This window comes from Zingiber officinale, chromosome 7A, assembly GCF_018446385.1.
Source record: "Zingiber officinale cultivar Zhangliang chromosome 7A, Zo_v1.1, whole genome shotgun sequence".
Lineage (NCBI taxonomy): Eukaryota > Viridiplantae > Streptophyta > Magnoliopsida > Zingiberales > Zingiberaceae > Zingiber > Zingiber officinale.
The window spans coordinates 31,752,691-31,768,386 of NC_055998.1; the positions used below are offsets into that span (position 1 = coordinate 31,752,691).

Consider the following 15,696-nt stretch of genomic DNA (forward strand, 5'->3'; position numbering starts at 1 on the left):
CTAAGTTGACCATGAATACGTCCGTCCCCTGAGGATTACAATGGTATATTGTCATATAAAATCTTGGATCCTCGGGATTACAATGGTATTTTGTCATATGAAATCTTGGGTCAAAATTTGATATATTTGAATATACATTCTCTTTTATCTTAGTCATCTACACTAATAACTAATAATCACCGAACAGCAAATTACCTTGGCCTGACACTAATAGCTAGTAATCACCGAACCAGCAAATTACCTTAGCCTGACGTCTAACCAGTCAATCTTGTTAGTCACGTTTCATCCCATTGAATCAGTCAAAAAATATAATTCAACTGAACACTTACTTCAATCCGGTTAGATGACTACTAAATCAATGTGAATGATCCTAGAGCAATAAAGAAAATGTCATAATCCACAATGAAACGTTGAAATGAGAATAATGCATTCTTCAAAAGTGCTTTAATTCATTCAATATAGATGGATTCTGAGTGAACAAAGATACAAAGAACACGTCCAAAAATAATAAGAGTGGAATACAATAAGCAAAGTCCTACACCATGCTATATTTGCCTTAAAGCACTACCGGTAGCCTGTTCTGTTGTGACGAAGATCTTTTACCACAACTAAATATGATAACTTCCCAAATGCTGACAAGACTGCTTCAAACGCCTGTTTTCCAACACCCTGATCAGTCAATTTTCACAGATGAGTATATCTTGCGGACAAACCAGAAGCAAGCATAGAAACCCATTGTGCCAGTCAATACGAAAAATGAGTAAGATGCAATCAGCATGTAGCCAAAGTAGAGAACTCCTGAAACAAATTTGGTTATCTCCAACTTTGTGAAGAAATAGAATGCTGAATATGCAAAGAGGTAGAGAGCAGAAGATCCTGCAGTCAAATAGGCTCTCCACCACCAGTGATAGTCCTCACTGCAGAGCTGGAAGTAGCAAAGAACAATTGTAATTTCAGCACAAGTTATGATGAGAATGAGGAAGACCAAGAAAAGGAAGCCAAAGATATAGTAGAACTGGTTCAGCCATATTGAGGTCAGGATGAAGAAGAGCTCAATGAAAACAGCACCAAATGGAAGAATCCCACCAATTAGTATAGAGAATACAGGCTGCATGTACCAAGCTTGCTCAGGTATCTGCCGGGGGATCTTGTTTGTCTTAACGGGATCTTCGAGAGCTGGCCTCTTGTAGCCAATGTAGCTACCGACAAAAACCAGAGGAACAGATATGCCAAACCATAAAAACACCAAAGCAAACATGGTTCCAAAGGGAACAGCACCCGATGACTTCTCACCCCATATCAGAGCATTCAGCACAAAGAAAATGGCAAATACAATACCAGGAAACATGAAAGCAGTTTTCAAGGTGATCCTCTTCCATTCTGAACCTTTGAACATTTTATAGAGACGGGCAGAAGAATATCCAGCAAATAGCCCCATGAAAACCCAGAGTAGAACCATAGCAGTCATCAGGCCCCCACGGTTGGAGGGAGAAAGGAAACCCAACAATGCAAAAATCATAGTAACCAACGTCATTCCAAAGAATTGAACTCCGGTTCCTATGTACACACAAAGAAGCCCAGAGTTAAGCGGTGGTCTGAAGATGTCCCCATGAACTAATTTCCATCCTGTTTCTTCCTGGGCCTCATCCTGTGACTCTAGCTGGTTGTAGTTGGCTATATCTCTGTAAAGAGTCCTCAGCATAATCATGGCGACCATGCCCGATAAAAAGAGAACTATCATTAAAGAGTTAATGATAGAAAACCAGTGGATTTGATCATCATTCATGAGAAGGTAAGTGTCCCAACGAGAAGCCCATTTGATCTCACTGGGCTGCAATAAACATATATCATGATACAACATAAGATAGAGATGTATGAGAAATACTTGAACAATATACATGGCATATCAAGGAAGAAAAGTATTTTACAACATAAGCTCCAGAAAGACGCTACACACCTGGAAGGTAACATCATAAGAAAAAACAACAAATGAGTCAGCAGTTACTTCTTGAGGTGGATTGCCACCAGGGGATATTTTGCTCTCAGAGGTGCATGTGGTAACTTTAAGGTTCTTATCACCCAATTCAGTGTATGTATGCTTCACACTGTTGGTAAAAAGCAAGAGAGAGGTAAGCAAGCAAATTATAATTTATCTATCATGATACAAAATTAAGTATGAGATAATGCATGTAACCAAAAACTTCAAATAAATTGGACTGCTGAAGCTACTTTGATGGTCCTTTTACTAGTATAAAGGATCTTGAAAACCTTAATTGGACAAGACCAAACACTTTGAATGAAAGCCAAGTTTGTCACAACTATTTAGTGTTAGTTACATAAAACTTATCCTTTCATTAAATTTTATTGAAGGCTATAAATTAGTAGTAATATTCAAAATTGACTAAATCACTTTTTCCATATATTTGAATAATAATTTTTTATGACATGTTTCCTTATATATTTCAATCTAATAATAGATTCAAATCTACTAGCTATAGGATTTATAGGTAGTGCTAACTCATATTTATATCATCTCAACCTAGTTTCTTCAATTTTATTATTTGTTAGAGCCATGGCTTTAAATATGGCCCAGTGCTAGAGTTTTGATCACCCAGTATCGTGTGTCAACACCCGACGTGCATCAAATCTTGCAGAGACAGACTTAAATGAGTGTCAATCTAATAAAATGGTTCAACTTCAAGTACCATATTGTGTCCACTTAGCTTGTTTACCTCAAAATATAAATCTATGACAATTCAAAATTTTAAATAAATTTTTGGAACAACAAATGACAATTAAGTGTTTCAACTAATACTAAGTGTGAAGCATGAGATGGAATCTAGGTTATTGTAACATCTTACTGCACATTTTCCACAACCTAAAGGATTTTTGGTATTTGAACTAATTTTTAGACATGCCCATAAATATATCTCAACTAATTACTTCAAGTTAGACTCAGATTGGAACATCAGAATTGGCTAGGCACAAGTACAAGATATGGATACAAGTAGCATCAAAATAGATAAGTGTGGGAAATGAATTACTCTTTCAATAATAGTTAATATAGGGAGGCATCAGAATCATTGATAAGAATGTGAGAAATATTAAGTTAAAAATAAGAATTGAACAGGATACTGATACAGGCATCTAGAGTAAAGCAACCTATTTAAAAGGTGCAATTTACAATTCCAAATAAATTTCTCTTTCTTTAATATGGAAAGCATGGCTACTACTTATTGCTATCAAAATCTCCTCCTTTATCCTGACATTCCATAAGTAGCTTAAGTCTCAAATATTTGGGGTTGGCCATATGAATCTTACTGCTTTATCACAATCCATGCTCGTTGTTAAGAAATTTTTGATGTTGATCATCAAGGTGATACAACAATCAATTTTTTCCTCTGGACAAGAATGTCAAAGAACTTAATAAAATGACTACCATGTGCAAAAATTAAAGGACAATATTTTTGTTTGCAGAAAGTTGATAGCTGTAGTTACTAAGTTCTTACTGATGCTTACTAATGTATATTGAGCTGTTAGTACAGCCTCCGCGCTCATAGAGTAACTTTGAAGTAAGATTATTGTAAATTTGACTTGCTAATGTATATCCTTTTTAATCAAACTTTCTGATTTTATATTGTAAGTTTATTCCACTATGCATTATAAAAATCTCTGTAAAAAATAAAAATACCTCCACCCATATATTGAACTCAATCATTTTTGTTTTATGTCTAGCTTAAACATGGAGAGGAAATGAACAAGAAGAGAAAACCCAACTTAATGGATTGTTCACCTCAGGATCTCCATAAGAAAAAAGTTCAGAAATGCATAGTTGCCTAGTCTTTGTTTATACGTGGTTAAACAGTCATAGTAAGCATACTCCCGCAAAATGGGAAATCACAGTTACTAGACATCACTGAATAACAAATGATCTGATGATCAAAAAACAATAGTTGGATTCTAGACTAGCAAACTTTCAAAAGTGTATCATAATAAACTACGGAAAAAGATTGCACCGAAGCTAAAGATGAGGATTAGATTAACAACACTTTTCCTCTTACATAAATTACCAAAAAAATTGAACCTTTCTTCTTTATTATCTCCGTATAGTCACAAAACAGGCATTGATAACAGAAGAAAAGCAAATTCTTAACCATTCCAAACTACTATGTAGCACAGACAAATTACACAATAATCACATGCTGCATTATTAGCAATCAGATGCCGACACAAATATAGGTGTTTGCTAACAATAAGATCTGGATCAAATAGAAGCTTATTAAACAACAGTACCTGCTTGGAATAACTTCAAAACCAACAATCCTAGCTTCATCAGACTCCACATCCTTATGGTACATGACTTTGAAACTAAGATGGTTACTGAGGTAATATTTATTGTCCCTCCCCTAATAACAGAAATTGCATATTACTATATAATAAACAAATTCCAGAAAGTTTACATGATGTAGTAAATAACTTACCTTGTATCCAACACGGAAACCATTTTCGATGATAGTAGCTTGACTTCCATCTCTCCGCTGCCTAACAACTGCAAGGGGTAGATTGTCCAGAATCCTAGAGTGTAACACATTGGCCAAGATAATTATAAATATTATTGTTATAAGATGTGGAAAAAAAAAAAAACTTGATGTTTACAAGAAAACTATAGATCGTCAGGAATCCTAAAAAGTGTACAACTTTGACCAAGATAATTAAAAATATGAATTTTATAAGATGTGGGGAAAAAACTTGATAACTGCAACAAGAAAACTAGTGCAATTGCAATATATAATAAGTGGCTGAGTGGAATAAATTGCATACATGTTTACACGATACTCATCATCAATCTTCTCCTTGAAGTTCTTAGCAGTTTCTGAGTTGAGTTTTACTGGACAAGCTACCTTGCAACCCTCATCAACTCTCATTTTAAACTGAGATTAAAAGCCAAAATGAAAAAAGAGAGGTTGAGCAGGTTTTAATTGGTCCACAAGTACAAACGTCAAGTAACCAAATCTTATTGAGGAAGACATGCAACAAATCAATACTCACTGTGTAAACAGAATTTTCTATGCGATCACCACGAAGGACCTCCCCCAAATTTTCAGCATTGTTCATTATTTTCGAAGGTTTGCAGTAATCCAAGAAATAGTAATCATATGGAAGCTGTGTCTTAGTGGAGGAAAGTTTATTCACTTTAACTTGTAATTCATCACCCTGGGAAAAAAGAATAGCCAATGTCAATAATTGGACCAGGTGATAATTAAACAAAAGATTAGATCAGAAATAAATATTAAAATAAAACATAAAAAAAGACACAAAGTAGATAAATGCTGAACTACATCCATGAACACAGATAATACCATGCTTTGATCAGAAACTGACATGTTAACATCCAAGATAGCAGTTGAGCATCAACTATTTACGACTAACAGTCACTGGACATCTAGAATAATAAACATCCAAGATCCCACCCTCTGAGAAGATTTGTCCTCTCAATAAGATATAACTCCACAAACACTAAGGTATATTTGGTTTGTGAAATTCTTTGCTCTCCTTTTCCAATGAAATTAAAATTTTGAAAAATGAAAAGAAAAGGTAAAGTACAAGTGGTATCACCTTTTTAATAGAAAAATCAAGTTTTGCACAGAGGAAAATTGACGATTCCCACAAATGAGCGAAAAAATAATGTTTTGATTGAGCCTATTTTCCTGATAATTTCTCAGTGTGCACATTTCTCACAACACTTCTCCTTTTGTTTTGAGATTTTTTATTGAAAAGAAAAAGAAAAAGAACTCTTTCCTAAACAAGTTATTTGCACATAACTTTTAGAATGGCAATGAGAACTTTAGCTTTTGACAATAAGTCGTTCATTGAGCGCGCCTCACTAAATTAATAGATGCATACTATAATCCAAAAACAAGTCAAACATAAAAAGGACAGCCCAATACACGAAGCTCTCGTCAATGCGGGGTCTCGAAGAAGGTTTAGACCGCATTGGGTCTATTCGACTCGAACCCATAACCATAAGGTCACACGGTAACAACTTTACTATTGCGTCAAGTCTCTCCTTAAAAACGAGTCAAACATAGAAGTTTAAAATAAAAATATAGACTCTGACTGCGTGCACACTTCTAAATGTGAGTCGCCAAACCCTTATTTCAGAAAAATATCCTATAAATATTCTACAAAGAGAAAATTTCCTTTTTCCCTTGTCTTCCATAGTTTACCTACTTTTCAATTTACCCTCCAAAGTTTAGAATATTACATTTTAACTCCTTAGAGTTTGCAAAATACAATCCTTAAGTTTTGGCTGCTTTTCAAAATGCCTCAAGTTTTCAATATTATCAAATGCCCCCCAAGTTTTAACTAATTTTCAAAAAGCATGTAATCTTAATTCAAAACTCCACTCTATGTTATCTTTTAATAGAGAAGTAAAGAATTGAGGTTATGTGTCTGTCACATGTGAACATTTAGAGTGGATTTTATAAAGGTAAAATATTGTAGCCACAAGTTTAGTTTTTAACTAGCAGCACATTTGTAAATTTCTTGGTCTATCATTAGAGGTTGCTCACTCATCTTCTTCCTTATGAAATGGTTTACTCTTACACCAATAGTTGCTTGCTCATCTTCTTTCTTATGAAACTGTCCACTCTTTTTTTTTTTCAGCAATGACTACTCACTCATCTTCCTCCACATAAAAAGTTTGCTCCTTCACCAATAGCCACTCAATCATGTCCTTCCCCGTAAAGTTGCTCAATCTTTCACGATCTCTTACAAACCCCACCATTGCATCTTCTTCCTCCCATCACTCGCTCCTCACTATCTTTGTCATTGTGAAGTTGTTAGCTGCTCTATGCAAGATTTAAGGTTTAGTGTTGTGATGGGAAGATGTGGTAATGAGGGCTTATGAGAGATCGTGAAGGAACAACCGATTTCATGAGGAAAAATATGAGTCAGTTTCGGTGAAAGGGTAAGCAACTATTGGTGAAAGTAGCTATTAGAAAAAGCAACTATTGGTGAGTGTGGAAATTATGATTCCGAAAACATTTCATAAATTATGGGATATGGTTGTTTAGCTAGTCTCTATAAATGTCTATTTAGTTTTATAGATATGTATGTTAGAATTTTTCAGGTTTTTTATTATAACAGTCTCTTATGAATAATAAGTCATTGTTAAAAAAGGGTTAGGATCTCATGAATTTGACAAATTTTGAGTTAATACAATTTTCAACAATAAATAAACAACTACCAATATTTATATGCTTATCGAAGTTGTTTTTGAATTTTGAAGTAGAAATTGGGTTTGGAGTTAATATTTCCAGTGGTGTTTTTAACTGTGAACAGAAATCAGTGTGAGCAGTGATTGCCATTTTTGGACGAATATAGGCACTTTGGAAGGGTGTTTTCCTCATATTTGCTTCTCATCTGTGAACCTCACCTATTAGGAATCAACAAGACCCATATGTCTTGTTGTTCAAGCTTTACCATGACTATTTCAAGTCTTATAACGAGGTTTCAGTAGATCTTGTTGGTTTTACAAGTTTAAATCACAAGACAGTTTCATCCCCTTCCTTAGATAGTTACCTTTCTAGAGACTTTATACTCGGATAAGGTCTGAGAATTCTTGAAGAAAAAGGAGATGAAAATAGAGTCTTCCCTTAGGCCTAGAAAATTTTATTAAGCTGCCATAGGCATTTTAAGGGAAAACATACAAACTAGGAAATTACAAGCATACAAACTAATTTGGGCAGTAGCTAATTACAAGCTTATGTGCTAATTACAAGCTTACATAAGAAAATTAAAATAGTAAGGACATTACTGGAGCATACTTACACGAAACTGAATCACACTTGTGCTAAAGCACACTAGCACACTTACTCGTTCTATCTTGCTTCATCTGCTTTAGCTGAGATGGTTTTTTATGGGGTGTGTTGGTTGTGAGGATTGCTTAGAAGAGAAGGAAAGAAGACAATGAGTTGTCTTCATAGTGGAGAAGAAAGAGGGGGACAAGAGTGGTGGGAAGGAGTTGTCTTCGTGAGTAGAGAATAAAGAAGGGAGGCAGCACGAAGTGAAGGATGAGTTATAGCCGATAATGGAGAATCCACGGAGTAAAAGTTTCTGGTAGAGAAATAATGATAATTGACGTCACCACTTACGTTTGTTGCTATGACTCCATCATGTTGTCAAAGATTATGTTGGCCCACTGAGTTTAAAGACGGAGCTATGGTGCTGGTAACTTGAGTTGGGGTGTTGGCTCTGTTTAGAGCATGCCTGTAGGATATTATTGATCTTGTTGAGCTAACTAATTTCTTTGTTGCCCACCTTTCAACCTTCTTCTAATAATGTTGGTAGAAGGTCATATGTTGGGTTGAAAAATCAAACGGAATAAATCTGATTCCCATCTCTTGGCTAATAGATCTTTTCAATGTATGTTTCTCCGACTAGTATGTAATTGTCTAGATCTTCATGTTGATCCCATAACCAATTGCTTCCTTAATTGAAACACACCAATGCTTAAGTTGATGTGCTGGAAGTGTTGCCCATCAGGATAGGAGGGATATTCTTCAATTTCTAATTGAAAACAATTTATCTCATAGATGTTTATCTTGATTAAGTGTCTGGCTGGTTCTATCTTTAGATTTATCTACTCTAGCGAGAAGCTTTCAAATATGCAGATAACAAATGTTTCTTCTTCTTCAAGGGCGTGAACTATAATGTTGTCCAATTTCTTTGGGAAGTCTTTAACGGAATCCAAATTGTGTACTAAAGTTTGTGTAGAAGTCCATAATCCATTAAAGTAAATAGAGTAATAAGTTTTCCTCTGAAATTTCTTCGGACATATTTTTCAAAGTTAATATTGGTTTTTCTGAAGGAGTTAAGTAGTTGGCATTAGAGTTTAAAATATCATTCTGTGCCAGGCGAAATGAGTGAAACTTACTGTTCCGCCCGCAAATTGAAATCGACATCGGAGCTTCCAAGCCCCTTGGAATTCATCATGCAAGCCCCACGGCGACGGACTCATTGCGCAAGACCCGTGGCGACGGCGGGCTCATTGCACGAGCCTTGCAGTGGCGGCGAACTCGTCGTGCAAGCGGCGGATTCGTCCCGAGAGCCCCACGGCCACGGCAAACTTATCATGCAACAGGTGTCAAGGAATAGTAAAATTAAATAAACGCATACTAATTTCAATCAATTCCTAGCTATAGTAGGGATGTTTTAAATAGGCTTAACTAAACTCTAATAAAATTATCCCATTAATTATATATATATTAAAAAAAATATATATTTTGTAGTTTAAATATTTAGATTAATTTCTATTCTTAATTAATATATTTTATATTTAAAGTTTTAAGATCCATGACCAAAATCTCGACATGGCCAAGATTTTAAACCTTGGTTGGCATTGACAACCATATTTGTCTAGTCTACACAAGCTATGGAGACCTTTTGACATTTCAATCTATAGTCAGCATTCAGCTTCGTAGATAATTATCATACCTTTGGGAGGGTTTGTATGGAATGTCTTGAGTATTTCACATAAGTCAAGGAACGTTTGGAAAGTTAATTTTTTTACCATACTTCAAATATATGTGGATATGACTTCTGAGATAGTAGTCGGGAAACCCAAGAACATTGATTCCAACGTTCCAATTCTTCAGAATCAATGTTCTTGGGTTTCCCGACTACTATCACATATCCACATATATTCGAAGTATGATAGAAAGATCTTCCAAATGTTCCTTGACTTATATGTGAAATACTTAAGACATTCCATACAAACCCTCCGAGAGGTACGACAATTATCTACGAAGCTGAATTCAGTTATAAACTCAAATGTCAAAAACTCTCCAAAGCCTGTGGAGACTCAAACAAATATGGTTGTTAATGTCAACTACTTTACTCCTTCAGAAAAGACAATATTGACTTTGAAAAATATGCCCCCAGAAATTTCAGAGGAAGGTTTATTGACTTTGGGCAGCATTATAGCTCACACCCTTGAAGAAGAAACATTTGTTATCTACACATTTGAAAGCTCCCGCCAGAGTGGATAAATCTAAAGATAGAACCAGCTAGCCATTGAAGAATATCCCTTCGATCCTAATCTAGAGTGGTAGCACTTCCAACACCGGGAAATCAATTTAAGCATTGGCATGCTTCGATCCAAGGAAACAATTAGTTATGAGATCAGACAATTACATACTAGTTGAAAAAACATACACCGAAAAGATCTACGAGCCAAGAGACATGGGCACCAAATTTATTCCGTTTAATTTTTCTACCCAACATATGACCCTCTAGCAATATTAAAGGTGGGCAACAAAGAAACTCGCCAACACAGCAATATCCTATAAGCGTGCTCTAAACAGAACCAACACTCCAACTCAAGCTACCAGCCCTAGAGCCCCGTCTTGAGACTCAATGGGTGAACATAATCTTGACAACATGATGGAGTCATAGCAACAGACGTAAGCCGTGACTTCAGCTCACATCAATTCGTAAGTCATGACGTCAACTAGCATTATTTCTCTACCTACAGAAAATTTTACTAAGTGGATTCTCCACTACCTGCTACAACTAATCCTCCACTACCTAATGCCTCCCTTCTTTTTCCTCCACTCACGAAGACAGCTCCTTCCCACCACTCTGCGTCCCCCTCTTTCTTCTCGACTATAAAGAGGGATCATTGTCCTCTTTCCTTCTCTTCTAAACAATCCTCACAACCAACACGCCCTATAAAAGACCATCTCAGCTAGAGCAAACGAAGCAAGAGAGAACAAGTAAGTGTGCTACTGTGTGCAAGTGTGCTAGTGTGTGCAAGTGTGATTTCAGTTTCTACAAGTATGCTCCTATAATGTCCTTACTATTTTAATTTTCTTATGCAAGTTTGTAATTAGCTACTGTCCAAATTAGTTTGTATGCTTGTAACTTCCTAGTCTGCATGTTTTCCGTAAAATGTCTATGGCAACTTAATAAAATTTTCTAGGCCTAAGGAAAGACTTTGTTTTCGTCTCCTTTGTCTTCAAGAATTCTCAGACCTTATCTAAGTACATATGTAGAAAGATAACTATCTAAGGAAGAGGATGAAACTGTCTTGAGGTTTAAGCTTGTAAAACCATTGCTGACTAAATTGGACAGCAAGAGCTACGAGCTCATTATAAAACCTGAAAAAAACGGAGTAAAGTTTGAACAAGACATATGGTTCTTGTTACATCCTAATAGGTGAGGCTCACTGATGAGAAGCAAATATGAGGAAAACACCCTTCCAAAGTGCTGAGATTCATCCTAAGACCCAAACCCACCAATCACAATCACTGTGCACACTGATCACTGTTCCAGTTAAAAACTGAAAAACACCACCGAAAATATTAACTCCAAACCCAACTTCTACTTCAAAATTTAAAAACATTTTGGACACGAAGCATATCAATATTGGTGTTGAGCTAGTGGTCATTGCTGAAGAAATGGATGATTTCAAAAGAAAGAAGATGTACGAGCAACCTCTAATGGATGAAATTAGAAACTTGCAAATGCCCATAGTTAAAACTCAACATACAATTCCATTTTTTTCACCCTTATGAAATTCCACCAAAATGATCATGTGTGACAAATGACCCCAATTCTTAAACTCTTCATTGAGAGATAACAAAAGGGGTATTTGAAATAGCATTAAAAAACTTGAGATATTTTTAAAATAATAAAATATTGAAGATCATTAAAGAAGTAGCCAATACTTAGGGATATTTTGACAATATTAAAAGCTTGGAGCATTCTAAAAAGTAACAAGAACTTGAGGGCATCTTGTTGCTATTTTGCAAACTATAGGGATAAAATGTAATATTCTGAACATTGAGTGACAAAATGAAAAAGTAAACTAGGGGGTAAAATAAAATTTCATCTTCTACTAAGAAGAAACAGCCATGTGTTCACATTAATCATATTCTTTCAACTTATCAGGGATAATAAATCAACGTCCCCTAATTCTAAGTAAGAAGATAATCAACTTCTAACCACCACCTAAATCAATGACTACTTAGCCTGATAATTTGATTTCAATCTAATTTAATTCTTATACATCTAGAGGGAAAAATAAACGAGCAATGAATACAAAGTTGAGCCTACGAACATATATGAATCAATCAGAACCTCCTTTGAAAAGCAGGAGAAAAACATCGAGTGAATCATTGTTTTAACATCTCACCATGAAACTAATACCAGTCATCTCTATTGGAAATGCAACAATAATACAGAATGCAAGTCAGTTGAAAGACAAATCCCGTGCACTCAAGTAATAAAGAATAAATCGAGTCAATGGCAACTTGTGATTAACGAGCAAGAAAATTTTAACATCTTAAGACTGAACCGTCTTCTAGGTTTAGATTTAATCGAAATAGCGCCAAGTTAGATGACAGCTCGGGATTAGGGGCCTATAGATCAGATCCTACATGAAGATTCATCAACAGTAACATCAAACGAAAATTTCTACCAGAAGAAGCGACAAGATCAAAAGACTGGAAGCTCAGATCTAGCGAAATATAAGATGCACAAACACAAAACAAACCCGGATCTCGTGAAATCGGAGAAAAATCCAGATCCTCACCCAGATCAACAAAGGGATCAAAGCATAAAACGGATCACCTTACGGAAATCGCGGGGAGCGACGCCGGGGAGGTAGAAGGCGCGGGCGGAGGGCAACAAGACGAGCAGAAGTGCTAGGAGTAGGCACGCGGCGACCTCGCCGCTCGCCTTAGCCATTGCGCGAGGCGAGGAGGAAGGAGATAAGAGAGAGAGATCGCGGGGCGATCCCGGAGAAGAAAGAGCGAAACGACCGATTCGATGGGGGAAGAGGGAGAAAGAAGCAAAGCTCGAATGGAGAAGGATGAAACTGGAATTGTAATTTAATCTCGCCTGAGCAATTGAACCGATGAAATTTGACTTCAAACGAAGCGGACGCCGAAAACGACTCAGGTGTGTATACCTTCGTTAAGGGGTTGGAATTTTTTTCCGTGGGAACCAATTGGATAGCCGCAAAGGTTTTTTATGGGTTGGTGTTCTCTTGGGTGCGTTTGCTGGTATACGTTGGTTCGGATGGTGCAGGCGGTGAACGATCTGGTAGGCTGGGACGCCGTGGTCCCCGGGCGAGAGCTTGGTTCCCAAGCAAATGCTGTGGGAGAGCGTACGTGATCGACTGGTCAACTGATTTTATGGCTTTGGTTTTTAATATTAAAATTCATACACGAAAGCCGAAGCAGACCGGCTTGGTGTTAAAGATTTTATAAAGAGAAATAATTTTATCCATAATTTTTAATCGAGATGTTTAAAAGAGAAATAATTTTAATAATTTCAAATTAGTTCGGAATATTAAACATTTGAGAATTTACTTGAGTGCCTTATCGATAGGGACATAGTTATGAAAACTTTACTATAATGTTTGATTCAATTTATAAAAATGGACTAGATTTGAGCCGATTCAATTATCCAAAAAAATAAAATTGAACTAGGAAAAACTAAGGTAAAAATAAAAAATAGCTCTTATTTTTTAAAAGTCATCATATGAGCCCTTGTTTTTTATTTTTATCATAAAAATATCCACCCATCAATCTCCTATCAAAAATCACAATTGATTCGTAAGTATATTATTAAATATTATTATTTTTTATCTCACATATTAAATCTTGAATCAGTCAAACATGTTGATCCGGTGATAATCCAAGAGGGCCCACATCCAAGGAAGTTCAACGCTTAGGTGGTCGTCAAAGTTAAGAGGTGGTCAGCTAAGGGACTAGCTAAGCCGAAGTCCCTACAAGTCGGTCGGCCAGAAGAGTTCAGCGATCGGCCAGAAGAGTTCGCTGAAGGTGGGTCAAGCCTACAACCCGATCGGCCGGAAGAATTCAAGAAGGGTTGGTTGAGCCTACAACGCACTGAGACCAAAGGCACTCACGTCACTCGGCTTATATATACTCGTAAGAGGTTAGGGAATTGGCTGGCCAGGTCGATCAAGGGAAGTTCAATCAGACTAACGGCCGACAAATCAGACGGGGGATACGTGCCAACATCCTTTTGGGAGTCTATGCCGCTGGCTGACGGCGTTGATGAACAGAAAATCGTACGGGAGAAGATTCCGCCGCCTTGACAGGGATGCGTTCGCCCCGTTATAGTAAGATGTCAGGGACCATTTCTCGATGTTAGCTTTTGGGGAAAGTTTGGGATTGCGCGTTTGCCCAGGAAGTGTGCAGTCAGCCCGCCGAAGCTCTATATAAGGAGGGAGGTGGTCATCCGCGGAGGTACACGCAGACGTCTTTTGGCACCACTATTCACTTCTTTACTTGCTCTATTTTCTCCTTCTGCTGTTGTGTGACTTGACCGTCGGAGGGCCGTCATCGGGAACCCTTCCCGGCTTGGCACTAACGACTTGTGATTGCAGGAGCAGAGCGCCTTCACCGCAGACGAAGACCTACATCAGCGTTATTTCCTGGTGGCCATCTACTCAGCTTCAGAGTAGGGTCACATGTTATAGAAATTATTGTAGGACCATTGCGGCCGGCTAGAAGGGGTTGTTGGTTAGTCCTGTAAAGACAAAAGGCAAACAACCCTTCTCAAAATCTTTAAGCTAACACTTGCATAAATAATAAGCAGAAAGTAAATAGAACATTAAAAAGAACGAGGCACAGAGATTTACTTGGTTACAACCGATGTAGTTGTTAATCTAAGGAAGATTAAGCACTAAAACTCCTTCAGGCGGAGAAGCCTCTTACAACGTTGAAGCGCAAAAACATAAGCTTAACTACAACTAAAGCGTACAAGTGTTTGGAAATGAAATGCTCGTGATAGTTGAAAAGCTTCTGGACCAAGGCTATATTTATAGCCTTGGTCAAGGCGCCCCGAAGGGTTCCGGGCGCCCTGGGGGATAAACTTTATCCCCCAACGATCAGATCGAGTCAAAACTCGATCCTGGTCAAAAGGCTGGTTCGGGCGCCCAGAAGGGTTCCGGGCGCCCCGGAGGGGTCCGGGCGCTCGGAAGGGTTCCAGGCGCCCCGGAGGGGTCCGGGCGCCTCGGTCATCTCCGGGTGCCCCGGACCCCGAAAGTAAACTCTGGTTGACTTTTTCATCCGGGACCTCTACTCTGTTTTAGTCCCGTCTCGGTTCGGGTCTTCTGCTCCGGATCCTCTTACTTGGGTGATCTCTACCATCCAGAAATGGGCTCGCTCGAATCCAACTCCCGGTCTTCTCGAGCAGGCTTCCGCTCTAGCTCCTCGTCCCTCGGAGTCGTCGCATGGTTCCTTCTCGTCCGCCAGCGTACTCGTCCGCAGTCTTCGTCCCTCAGTCGCACCGAGCCCGTCGGCTCTCTCCCGTGCCGACCTTCTCGCTAGCTGCGTCTCTTGCTCCCCGAGCAATCTTCCGCTCCGGCTTCTAGTCCCTCAGACCCAGCGCACGCTTCCTTCTCGTCCACCGGGGTACTCTTCCACGGCACCTCATCCCTCGGACACACCGAGCCCGTCGGCTCTCTCCCCATGCCGTCCTTCTCGCTAGCTGCGTCTTCCGCTCGAGTACTTGTGCTCCTAAGCCCCTGCACACTTAGACACAAGGTTGAAACAACACAGGACCTAACTGTTGGATCGTGAAACGTCGATAGAGGGGGGGTGAATATCGATTCAAAAAAATCGCGTTAATAAGAGTTAAGCGCAGCGGAATAATAAA

At 38.1% G+C, this 15,696-nt stretch overlaps 1 protein-coding gene and 1 long non-coding RNA gene across 3 annotated transcripts; one reads left to right on the top strand and one right to left on the bottom strand.

Moving 5' to 3' along the window:
* Positions 1–429: 429 nt before the first annotated feature.
* Positions 430–12,905, bottom strand: LOC122001284 (transmembrane 9 superfamily member 7-like). Of its 2 annotated transcripts, none has more exons than XM_042555946.1 (7): positions 12,637–12,905; positions 5,050–5,214; positions 4,822–4,931; positions 4,482–4,575; positions 4,294–4,406; positions 1,958–2,105; positions 430–1,831 (listed from the first exon to the last, which is right to left on the bottom strand). In XM_042555946.1, exons 1-7 carry the CDS (start codon positions 12,751–12,753, stop codon positions 674–676), a joined length of 1,905 nt encoding a protein of 634 aa, XP_042411880.1. In that variant the 5' UTR covers positions 12,754–12,905; the 3' UTR covers positions 430–673. The 2 variants fall into 2 exon arrangements, with proteins under 2 accessions (XP_042411880.1, XP_042411881.1); XM_042555947.1 differs by lacking the exon at positions 12,637–12,905 and adding an exon at positions 8,939–9,037.
* On the top strand, positions 10,722–14,606 carry LOC122001285. Its single transcript, XR_006117308.1, has 3 exons — positions 10,722–10,839; positions 13,683–14,282; positions 14,423–14,606. It is a non-coding gene; the product is annotated as an uncharacterized LOC122001285 (long non-coding RNA).
* The last annotated feature ends 1,090 nt before the right edge of the window (positions 14,607–15,696 follow it).

What these genes read in the sequence shown, in the direction of transcription:
- LOC122001284 (XM_042555946.1), bottom strand. Translation starts at nt 12,753, where the DNA reads ATGGCTAAGGCGAGCGGCGAGGTCGCCGCGTGCCTACTCCTAGCACTT. An exon ending in GATGAGTATCGTGTAAACAT is followed by an intron (nt 4,576 to 4,821) that starts GTATGCAATTTA and finishes GTTACACTCTAG; the next exon opens with GATTCTGGACAATCTACCCC. An exon ending in CTTATGATGTTACCTTCCAG is followed by an intron (nt 1,832 to 1,957) that starts GTGTGTAGCGTC and finishes TGTTTATTGCAG; the next exon opens with CCCAGTGAGATCAAATGGGC.